Source organism: Alnus glutinosa, chromosome 1 (assembly GCF_958979055.1).
Source record: "Alnus glutinosa chromosome 1, dhAlnGlut1.1, whole genome shotgun sequence".
Lineage (NCBI taxonomy): Eukaryota > Viridiplantae > Streptophyta > Magnoliopsida > Fagales > Betulaceae > Alnus > Alnus glutinosa.
This window is the reverse complement of record NC_084886.1, coordinates 42,118,039-42,130,317: the sequence shown is the minus strand read 5'-3', so window position 1 is coordinate 42,130,317 and position 12,279 is coordinate 42,118,039. Positions and strand designations below refer to the sequence as shown.

Below are 12,279 nucleotides of genomic sequence, written 5' to 3'. Positions count from 1 at the left end.
CTAATTTAAATTTTTTAGACAAATAATACGTAATTTAACATGATATTAGAGAATAGGTTCTAATTAAGTTTGAACCATGTCTTCTTCGATCATTTATCTCATATTTTAATTAAATATTCTACGTGTTGAGCATCACTTATTAAAAAAATATTTGAGCCTACAAATAAAAAAAAAATATTAAAGTATTAATTAAATAATTAAATTTACTTCTTCTTATCGACTTAAATTTTTAAAACAAAGAATTCGAGTAATCTTAGTATACAAGTCAGTTACATGTCTGTGGTTTAAAAGGACAAAGGCTTGATAAAGTAGCCTAGTCATTACCAAAAGAAGTAAAAAAAAAAAAAAGAAAGAGTTGGCTTTCAATCGTGACCACTAGGTCTCTATATATGTATTTATCTTTTGAAAAGGATATTATTTTTGGCTGGATTTGATTTCAAGACATGGATGTGATGATTTATATAACATAACAATTTGAGGGCCTGCCCAAGTCAAAATAATAATAATTTTATTATTATTTTTTTCTATGGAAAACAAGATGTTGAATTTTTTTTATTTTTTTTTAGCACGTGATATATGTTGATTATTAATGCAATGATTTTTTTTTTGTTTTTCCTTTTAGCATGAAATAAAATTTTTTAAAAAAAATATAATATTATTTTATTAAAATTGGGTCACCGCAAAGAAAAAACATGTGCTAGGCTACCACTGTATCAGATATGAATGGAGAAACATAATGTTTTCCCTTTTCTGAATGTTTCTTTTTCCCCCTTTTCTTGTCTTTTTAGTTATATGGATCGGCATGAAAAGGAAATAAAAGAGAAATCTACCTTTACTGCCACCATGACCAGGAGGGACCAAATCTTTGAACACTTGTCCATGGAAGATCTTTAAAAGAGATCACTCACTCATAGTCATTTATATATATATCCAACAACAAAGTTCTAAAGAAGCAGCATGAAATCACATTCAAAGATTTTAGTCATAAATCATGATACACTCATGATTCTAGCTAGTCAATCAAAAAAGGAATCTTTCAATTCCTTCCTACTCATTAATGGGACTATATATATATATGGTCGACCTTAATTTTTCTTTTTCTTATAATTTATTTTATATATATATATATATATATATTCAAAAGAAAAACAGTTTCAAGCTAGGGTCAGTTAAACGTAAAAAGTATCCACTATAGAAGATTTGAATTACAGAAAGTTAACTTACAAAACCTTTGTAACCTAGCTAGCCTAATCGTGTCAAACTTGTGTATTTTGATTCTTGCTTCTTCTTCTTCTTCTTCTTTGTTGATATTTCTATTGGATGCGTGCTGCATGCGTCTAACAGTGTTATTAGATCAAATCATTGAAAACAACATCCGTATATATAGTACTAGACTCCAAATAAGTTTTTGATCTGTCGTATTAGTGAAAAATAATCAAGTCGATCTCGTATTAGAAAAAGATAATCTAAGATCATATGGGTTGATTAATATATATATATATATATAACACATGCAATTGTATCCAATTAAATTCATAATGAATTGAGGGGTATGTGTTTGAATAAACTCTCTCTCTCTCTCTCTCTCTCTCTCTCTCTCTCTCTCTCTCTCTCTCTCTCTCTCTCTCTCTCTCTCTCTCATAGTCTCACTCATCTTTTTCATCATATCACGTTGATCTCCCAGAATCCGGGTCTCTTACGTACGTCAAGAAGTTCTCCTTTAAAACTAGAAAAGCGAAAGAGACAAGCCCACCTCATCGCACACCAACATCTTTTCCATGCACTTTAGTTCCCTTCTTATCACGCAAAATCCAGCCCCTTAAATCAAAAAAAAAAAGAAAAAAAGAAATGCCTTTCCATCATGCATGCTCTAGCTTTCTGTTTTCCGGAAAAACTTTCAACCATGTAATGTTCAAAAATTGGATGAGATTTAAAGGTTTTAGCTTTTGCTTTATTCTTTGACCTTAATTGCCCACCAACTAGATAACACTGCCCGCGCGGCAGACACTAGTAGATCGATTGCCTGATATTTTGGTGCATTGGGCGGGGTGGGAACATGAAGAATTTTTGGAGATTCTTCGTAATCTTTTTGATGTAAGACCAATTGTCCACCATGTACGTGCAGTAGGAGACATGTGGGAAAATCAGCGCGGCCCATATGAGAAACATTTGGATGGCTTCAACACCTCCTTGTTCCTGCCCTCCCCACACTAATCATTCCTTAACCAAACTCATACGCTTCTTTGACTTTCCCAAATATATTATCGTCGGTGCCCAGTACTGCCCGCCCACGCACACCGTTTAAACATGTTCTTCGTTTCCACTTTCCAGAACAAGCTACCTACCATGACAAAAAAAAAAACAGAATAATGCTAAAACTCATACTCGTGCTTCTCTTATGTTCCTCCGAAGCTTAAAATTGCCATTGAATTTTTGATCTAATGGTAATTTTAAAACTCAAGTCAATTTTGAAGTGATACAAAGGAAGTATAGGTATGACATAAAGAATTTCTCAAAAGAGCACGCAAACACAGTGAAAGATAATTATCTCTCTCATTCCTTTATTGTGTACGCAGCCACAAGTATCTGTCTACTTCAAGAGATCCATTTCATTTGTTAGCAGCCCACAGTTCCACCGGTCTTGACTTGAAATGATACTAAGATTTTTCAGGGCAAGGGAATTAATTAAAAATCAGCTTTAACTGAATAGCACCTTAAAACTTTTCCAAAAATAAAATAAAAATAAATAAAAAGAAAACAAAATGGATAAATAATGAGAGAGGTTTCCATCATTTTTTGGGGGATTTGATGTCATTGTCACCAGAACACCACAAACTACTTTGTGTTGCAAGCATGAGAATTATAGAGATTGATAACCGTTTGTCAAATTCCTAAAACCTAATGTAGAAACTACTACAGCTAGTCTTTCTTCTTCATACCCCAACAGTAAATAATATATTTTAATTTGAATACAAGCTCAAAAAGTAAGTTTAATGTGCTTCATATCCCGCAATATCATACACAAGAAAAAGGAGCATATGAGGATCTTTTTTGTGTGATATTTTGTGCTGAATGACCAAGACTGCTCTGGAAGGTTGCAGTGCGTGCTATTCACGCAAATTTGGCAATGTGACCAATATGTGTTGCCGCCATTGCACCAATAATTATACTACATACATGACCACTCCCAATGGAAAATCACAATATTTTTTTCCCATTGAACAGTGGCATAGATACAGGTGAGATGTGTGGCATCATTTGCCTGAGAATGCAAAACATAGACGTTCTCTCTGCCGATTAAGAATCCGATGATTTGGAGATGGTGTCTTCCCTCCTGCACCTGTCTGGCGCATCATCTCTGCAATATACACTTTCCATTGTCATGGTTACAAAAAAGAGAATGTGATCATGCAACTTTATTCAAGATTAGTTGAGACAAAATCATGAGAGTGACGAAATCTTTGGTCAGAAGACTCCATGTGGAGTTTTCAGGATACTTTCATTAACAAATTATTGTCTCCCAACTATATTCCAGATATCATACATTCATGTTTCTAAGTTTGTCTTTCTAACGGAACACCTCAAGGGAAAAATCTGTCTTGACTGTCTTATTGATCGTGCAAACATGACTTACTAGATATGCGTGTCAACAACACCAGACTACCCCAAATTATGAACAAATAGTTTTATAACTTACATGTCAAAAACTATCGGTCCTAAAAACTTGAGTTGTTAGAAAATAGGCCAAAAATGTATGTCAAGCTCACTAACACATTAACACAACCTGCAGCTCTCACTAGAGCCAAGTGTCAATAGAATTTTGTGTGACATCCCCATCGCCTAGTCGAGAAGAATGAGATGGGATTGGTTTCTCTAACTTGGTAATGAGAGGTTTCAGAAACCAGATATATGGCATAGCTTTTGCCCATTGCAACACCTCCGCCTCTCAAGCATCTCAAATTTTCTCGTTCCTAGAAATTCTAGAGTGTCTTGGGTCATGATGACCATCAATTTGAAAAGGTTCTCTAATCTCACGCTCGAAAGACCAATACACAAACAACAAGTTAAATTTAAGGGAAAATATGCCAGGATCCCCTGTGCTTTTTGACTTTGAGACCCTAATTTTCAATTTGATGAATTTAAGACGTGTTTTAAACATTTTTAAATCAAGACCTCTATTATGTTTTCCGTCAAATAAATAACATAAATGAGTGCGAAAATATAGTTATGACCCTCATATATAAAAATTAACATAATAATAATAATAATAATAATTTTTTTTTAAAAAAAAGCCATAGCCCATAGCCGGTCAACTTCCATGGCCTCGATCGTGGGTCTCCACGGCCAAAGATCCGCAACTGTGGATCTCCTCAACATGGCTATGGTCTCGGCCTGAGGAGACCCACGGCTGTGGATCTCCTCAGAATGGCCGCTCCCTCCATGGCCATGAAGTTGACCGGCCATGGGGGGCATGGATAATTTTTACTTTTTATTTTTATCTAAGGGTATAATTATATTTTCATGTTCATTTCTGTTATTTACTTGACAAAAAACCTAACAAAGATCTTGATTTACAAATGTTCAAAACATGGATCTTAAATTCATTAAATTGGAAACTAGAGTCTCAAAGTCAAGAAGCACGAAAGTATTGGGGGATCATGACATATTTTTTCCTAAATTTAGATAGTCTAAAGTACACTGAACAATAAATCTCAAAACCCTTTTCAACTTAAAAGGAGCTTGGGTAAACAAATTTTTCTTGGTTTCAAAAGCACATTCAGCGACCCATAAGAGAAGCTCCCTGATACCTTACCCAGGAACTGATCAATGCTCAAGACAGGGCTAATACTTATTTAATTACAAGCATGCATATTAGTACCTAGAATCCAAGGTGGTTAATTCTAAAGTTGAACACAGCATTGGTCCTCAAGGTCAATGGTCCAACAAAAACCACAAAACAGAGCGCAGTTTAGATTTAAATCATATTCAGAAAATGTAAACTTGCCTCGCTTCCTCTGAAGCTCTTCATCAAGCTCTTCTCTCCATTTCCTTTGTATCTCAGAGAAGCTAGCACTGCAGACATTTCAATCTTTGGTTACAAGATGGGAGAAGACAAGTCTGTCAGGAAATATAAGCTAACACATTCAACTAACAACATATACTGAACCTTGGTCTAAATGATTCCTGCTGAGCATCAAGAAGCTCTTTCCATTCCCTAGCCTGAGGTGGCTGAATTTCCTGTAGAGCTCGATCGTGCACACCACTGGCATTTGATAGATTTTTGGTATGACTCCCATGTCCTGCACCATTCGCAGCATCAACAACTGCTGAAAGTCTTCTGCTAGGTGCCTGACTGGGTGACCTGCTTTTAGGAGGTAAACTCGAGATATTCAAAACTCTTTCACCGTTTGCCATTTGAACCACACTAGGAGGACCAGCTGCATTCATTGTGCTGTAGAACTCTTCATATAGAGGCGACTGCAGCTTCTTCAGATCTAAAGCCTAATGTAATTTTATAAAGCAAGTTGCCATGCCATATTTTTGTCATATAAAAATTCAAGACTGTAAAAAAATATAAGAGAAAATAACAAAATGAAGTCATTAATTCTTTCACAAAAGAATGATCTCTAAGGGCAAGGTACCTTTTCATCCAGGAAGGCTCTAATTTTTGATTCGGTAACTTCATCATCATCCTCAGCCCCTATCGGCCCACATGGAAATGTGAAGTCATTCTCCCCCTTACCTGATACTCCAGGGCTGCCAGCAGCCTTATGGATTGTTGCACTAGGAGACAAGTCTACTCCTCCACTTCTCTCCAACTCTATCCTTTCATCAAACTTGCAGGGCCAGTCATCGGTAGGCTCGCACATGGGATTAAAACTCTGGTTCAATGAAAGAGATCTGCCATTGTTATTGGAGCTCATTATAACCATCTAAACCACACAAAGGGCATGATAACAGTTCTTTACCTTATTTAAATCATCCGAACCTAAAATGGATTTGAGCTTTATGGATTCATCAACCAAAAGTTCATCGTTATAATCCGTCAGACACATGTCATCATCACAATTGCTTGCTCCCCAAGATCCCACTCTTAAGGACTTGGGAGGATATGCAGTTGAGCACCTCAGGCTACCCATTTCACAGACATCTTTTAAGCCTGTGCAGGTTGACCTTCTAATCACGGAGTTCATGCTTCAGCAGCAATGTAGTTTCCATTGTCAACATTTTTTTTTTTTGGGGATAAGAAAATAAAAAGAAACAATAAAGAATAAACAATAATCAAAATTCATCAAATGTTCCAAAATCATCGAAGTAAAATGCTTACGAGTTCTTAAGATTCATCCCAGGTGTTACCATCTGGTTTCCAGATTCCTGACATAACAAGAACTAAAGTATGGGATAAGCTAATCAAAAGAATAAGAATTCAAACTAGTATAGCTTACTGCCAATATACGGACCATAACTGAACTGCAAACTGCATGAGATTCCCAATACTCCCCAGTGACAAATGGATGCTGCAAATTAGAAAGAACAGTATCATAAGTAAAATGCTTGTCTGCCTCTGTGCATGTATCTATATGAACAATAACATTCAGATTGAAAGGAAATAGTTCACACACACTTATGTTTAGGCATGTATTTATCTATGATGTTTGTATTACTGCCGCTTAATCTATGAACAGTTGATATGGAACATCTCTAGAGATTACCTGCAGCAAGTCTGATGCAGTAGACCTTAAGTTAGGTTCCCTGCCGCCATAATTTGATGTGTGTAAGAGTTACAAAGAAGAAAAGTTGACTAAAAGAAATCATAGAGTACGAACTAGTATTTTTTTTTTTTTATAAAAGCAGCATCAAAGTCTCAAACTACTGATATATTTTGTCGGGGGTTGGAAACATAATGACAACAGAAAAGTAGAAACAATGGATGTACTTCAGTAAACACTTTAACAGAAAATCCTTTGCCTCGGCGGAGAGATGCTCAGGGATGGGTGGATGAGATTTAGTTGTCCCAATATGGAAGAGGGCAGCAACCTGAGAGAAACACCGATTCTTACTTTCAAAAATTTTAGGAGGACACATACCGACTTCAGAAAATTACAGTCAAATTCTTACATAAACTGAAGTAGTAAGTTTAACAAGTAGCATCAAGTGAGTACCTCCTGATACTGTTGACTCCATGGAGGCTTTCCTGTAGCCATCTCAATCACAGTACATCCAACACTCCATATATCAGCAGAGCTAAGAAAACCACATTCCAAAATTAATAGGTCCAAAGATCATAATTAAGGACTACAGCCATATTCTACTTTTCTCCATTTTAGAAAAGAGTGGCACTGAAGCATAAACTGTATGAGAGCACAGCGATTTCCTCACGATGAAGTTTGGAACAAGAAGGTTTTCATAGGATTTTCTCATCTTTTCTTAGATTCTAGGTGGTCTCATTAAAAATATTTCATAAGCTTTAATCTCAAAACAATTTACAAAAAACAAATGAAGTAAAAAGAAAAAAATTCAATGCCACCTGTTCTCTTATTTAAACATAACATGGGGGTCATCAACGCAGTATACATGCTTTGCTACAACTACCAGTTGTGCTAATAGCCAAACCTTGTTCTTCTATTTCATACTGTCAAAAAGGTTCTTAATATTTATTAAAAAAGGCGAATTGAATGTAAACTAACCTTTTTTAATTTACATATTTCATGCCAAAATAAAAAACAGATAAATGTGGTCACATTTAGCAAAAATGTTGTGTATTCGTTCTTACAAGCTATGCCCAGTCTGAAGAATAACTTCAGGAGCCATCCAATATGGAGTACCCTTCATCGACTTGGCACCATTAATAGTAGCCTGTATAGTTATACAACCTCTTTAGCTACGATAAAAAATCACTAAAAAGACTGACTGATTATTTGAGGTGGGTTTGGAGACAATGGCATACCAGCTCAACAACTTTCTTGGATGCACCAAAGTCCGCAAGTTTAATGCATCCCTTATTATCAACAAGAATGTTTGCACCCTATATGAATCATGCCCATTATGGCCCATTATGATAAGAGAAAGAGAGAAGCTCCAAAAAATATGGACCTGTTAAAAGGAAGTGTGAGGTACCTTGATGTCCCTATGCATAATTCCATTATTGTGAAGGTATTCAAGACCCAATAACAATTGTTTTGTATACATTCGTATAACCTGTTTAGCGAATGATTTCAAGAATCAACATTAGCAAATTAAACACCGGAAACCTCTAAATGACAATGTAATAGTCACTTACAGACTCGGGGAAGGATCCAAATTTCCCTAATAGTGATGATATAGATCCACCCGGGACAAATTCCAACAAAATATTCAACGATTCATCTTCTCTAGCAGTTCCCAAATATCTCTAAGCAACAACAAAAACAAAAACAGTAAGAAAATGAAAAACCGATCATCATTTCCACCAACATATCGCAACCCCATACTCACAACAATATTTGGATGTGACAGATTCTTCAGCAGCTTCACTTCCTCCTCCAATTCCCTAATGTTAGCCTATTTTAATGAGATTAAAATACATAAAACTTACAAATCAGTATATTGCAAAGTGGAAATCTGCTCGTCTCAGAACCCAATCTATTTCAAATCAAAAAAATAATTTTCACAGAGGTACATATAAGTTACGTAATGAAGAGCTGCACATTCATATCCTAACCTGTGTTTTCTCCTTTGAAGCATTATTCGCCGCAATCGAAACCTACTAAGTAGAACCACCAAAACTTCAATACCAAATCCATAAACCAATCAACGCAGAGATATAGATACGTAATCAACCTGTTTCACGGCGATCAGCTCTCCGGAGTCGAGGTTCATCCCCATGTAGACCCGACCGAACGCGCCGCACCCGATCAACTCGCCCCTGCGCCACCGGATCGGCGACGCGTCGTCCTTGGGTACCGGAGGCAGCGCTCGGACAGGAGACTTCGAGAAAAGACCGATTCGCGATCTCCGGATGGTGGAGCCGATCTTCTCGACCAGGCCACTGGCGAACCCTCCGTCGTCGCCGCCTGGGGTCCGGAACACCAGGGATCGGCGAACCGATCCGAAAATGTCCTGCATCGCTGTATAAGGGGGTTTTGGTTCCTGAGTTGTTGCTGTTCGAGCAGAGAGATTAGAGTTCAGTGAGGTTCATTTTCGGTGTGAGCGAGTGTGAGAGCTAGAGAGAGAGAGAGAGTGGAGATTTGAAGGAGGGAAAAGGCGAGGGAGGGGGATCTGTTTTCAAACATAAATATTTGGGTTAAAAATGATTCATTTGGACGTGGTGGTATGGCCTTTTATGAGTGATATTAAATATTTTATATTTTTATTTAATGATTAGTTTGGAGTGTAACCTTAATTTTGTTGGATAAAATGGTTTTTAAATATGATTTATTAATTTATTCAAAATTAATTTGCGCAATTACGCAGCTTTCCGAATTATAGTATCTAAATTTCTTTTTATTAAATGGATCTCTCAGTTTCAAAAAGTATCATAGATGGTACTTGTATTAACTCGAAAGACTTAAATGATATTTCCGACTAATATTTTAATTGAGAGACATTAAACTAATTAACAATCATCACTTGTCTCGTATGCTTCATTAATATTACTTGAGAATTAAAAACAATAAAAAAAAAATGACTAAAACTAAAATGAAAAAACAATTAAAACAATAATATGGAGTCATCCCCTTTGGCAAAATGAGAGTGATTGACAACCATATATTCATTTAGAGGTGGTCGAAACAACACATGCCCATTTAGAGTGGTTCGGCCACCCTTGGAATTTTTTATTTTTTATTTTTATTTTTATTTTTTTTGTATTTTTAAACAATATGATACGGCGTATGAGACAAGTGTTGCACTGTGAGAGGCGTTGACAATTTAAAATGTCTCTCAATTAAAATATTATACGAAAGTACTATATGAGTCTTTCATGTCAATACAAGGACCATTTATGATACTTTTGGAAACCGATGAGTCCATTTGATATTAGGCATTACCACATGTACTAAAATAATAATTAATCCTCAATAATTTGACTAGACGATGGTCCATTTCATACAAGGCCTACAATTCACTCAATTTTAGTTGTTCGTTTGTAATGAATGACCGGGAACAAACCACGCCATCTAGCAAGAGGCAAAAATAAAAAGTCTCACTCAATCTTTAAGATATTTTGTGGTGGTCGACCAATTTAGGGGTGTACAATCGGTTACGGTTATTACCAACCGCCAATTACCCGATTATTAACTGGATAACCAGTTTTCATACATTGTTGATTTTTTCAGTTTTTTTTTTTTTTTTAATCCAATATTCAATTCTAAATGGTAAATACTAGTAGACGTGCATAATTTCACTTACTATTCATCATTCATTCATCTTAATGAGCTCACAATTAAGTCCATAGATTAAATAAAATGATTGCAAAAAAAATCAAACAAACAAATATTATAAAATATAATGACAATTGTATTGTAATTAAAATATGATGACAATTCAAAAAACACCAAACCTTTATTATTAAAAAACTTAAGATGATTTATTCCTTAAATTTAAAGGTTGATTTTAGGGCTTATCTACGATAAATATAATTATTTGTGTGTGTGTGTGTGTGTATATATATATCGGTTATTGGTTATCGGCTACCCAGTTATCTAGTTATTCGATTAACGGTTGTTAGCGATTATTAGCGGTTACCAGTTATTAAGAATTGGGGGGGGATCTCTATTTTTTTTTTTTTTTTTAATAGACGAGTGAAAACAAACATTACAACAACAATTTGAAACAAAAATTTTAAAAAAAATAATAATAATAATAAAATATTACAATATCTTGCATCAATACATTCCACAACCCTAAGGAGTATCCTCGAGATGAAAGAAGTAGCAGATTCTTAGTTTTAGGCTGGTTACAAAAAGAGCTAGGGAAACTATAGGCATGTTTTGGTACACAAAATGATTATTCTTTTAAGAATAGGAATTGGCACGAGTGAAACTAACCCTACCTCCTAAAATTTTTAAAATGCCTCAATTTTTCTTGTTTTTATGGGTGGACCACCCCACCCCAACCAAATATATATATATATATATATTTTTTTTTTTTCCCCTAGGAATAAGTATTCATAGGAATATAAGAGGTTAGAAAAAATAAAAAAATAATTATTCATATTCTTATATTTGGTGACAACACATAACCACCCCAACAAAACACCAGGAGTGAACGATATATATCATTTCCGATGAGCATCAAGTGTGCCCACAGCCACCCTTGGCAATGCTTGGGGGTTGATTGCGACCACCCCTGAGCCATGTGGGTGGTCTTGGCCACCTCAAATGGCATTAGAGATGGTCGTACCATTCTCGATGTTCTGTTAGTGTGGTCAACCACTCATAGAACATTCAAAGTTTTTTTTTTTTTTTTTTCTTGAAAAAAAAAATGTGGATATTTTGAAAAACACACTTTGCTCCTCCAAGAACAGATGAGAGGAATAAGTATTTAATTTTTTTAGGGGACTAGTCATTCCTATGAATGGCTATTACAAAGAATTGTGTATAGTAACCAAATAAAGGAATGACTCTATTTCAAGGGTCTGTTATGCATATCTAATATGCCCTAAGAAATATTTGTGCAGTTGGTGAAATAGTCACCCCCATCGGACACCATGGATTGTGAGATAAAAGAAATTCTAAGCTAGTATATTTTTAGGTTCAGATATGGATTTGGAATTTCTTTTGCAACAAAAAAAACTCACAAGACGAGAGCCAATGGATGGGCGGTAGAGAAGCTTAAAATCTACTGGAAAGGGCCAAAAAGAGCGTCGGTGCATGCAGCCCATGTGCGCAAAGGCAGCGCGTGGCGTACATGCGTTGCAACGGTGATCGTCGGAAGAAAGAGGGATAGCTAGAGGCTGTTTTAAAACTGGGATTTGATTCCTACACAACACCACCACAACAACACCACAACAATTGCACAACAATTCCTCACATAGGAGTGGGCCCCCACACACTGGGTCCCACCCCATGTGAGGGAGTGTTATGCAGTTGTTGTGGTGATGTTGTAAATCTATCATTTTCCTTTAAAACAAGTAAAAAAAGTGGAAAGAGGAATACAAAAGGAAGTTGGAGAAGAGTTGTTCAGCTAAAGGAGGTAAGGAGTGTTTTTTTTTTTTTTTTGAAAAATGTTAGATTTACAATACCAATACAACAACACCTCATATGAGGGTATGTCCCACACATTGGAGCCCACCCTCAT

General features: G+C 35.8%; 1 protein-coding gene across 1 annotated transcript; it reads right to left on the bottom strand.

Annotated features, from left to right (window-relative positions):
• Positions 1 to 2,942: 2,942 nt before the first annotated feature.
• On the bottom strand, positions 2,943 to 9,288 carry LOC133882174 (mitogen-activated protein kinase kinase kinase NPK1). The gene is made up of 17 exons (XM_062321290.1): positions 8,821 to 9,288; positions 8,702 to 8,743; positions 8,476 to 8,541; positions 8,282 to 8,392; positions 8,119 to 8,199; positions 7,949 to 8,026; positions 7,775 to 7,857; positions 7,164 to 7,245; positions 6,938 to 7,038; positions 6,714 to 6,753; positions 6,462 to 6,518; positions 6,329 to 6,375; positions 5,970 to 6,195; positions 5,643 to 5,882; positions 5,168 to 5,502; positions 5,006 to 5,073; positions 2,943 to 3,358 (listed from the first exon to the last, which is right to left on the bottom strand). Exons 1-17 carry the CDS (start codon positions 9,103 to 9,105, stop codon positions 3,255 to 3,257), a joined length of 2,046 nt encoding a protein of 681 aa, XP_062177274.1. The 5' UTR covers positions 9,106 to 9,288; the 3' UTR covers positions 2,943 to 3,254.
• Positions 9,289 to 12,279: the final 2,991 nt, after the last annotated feature.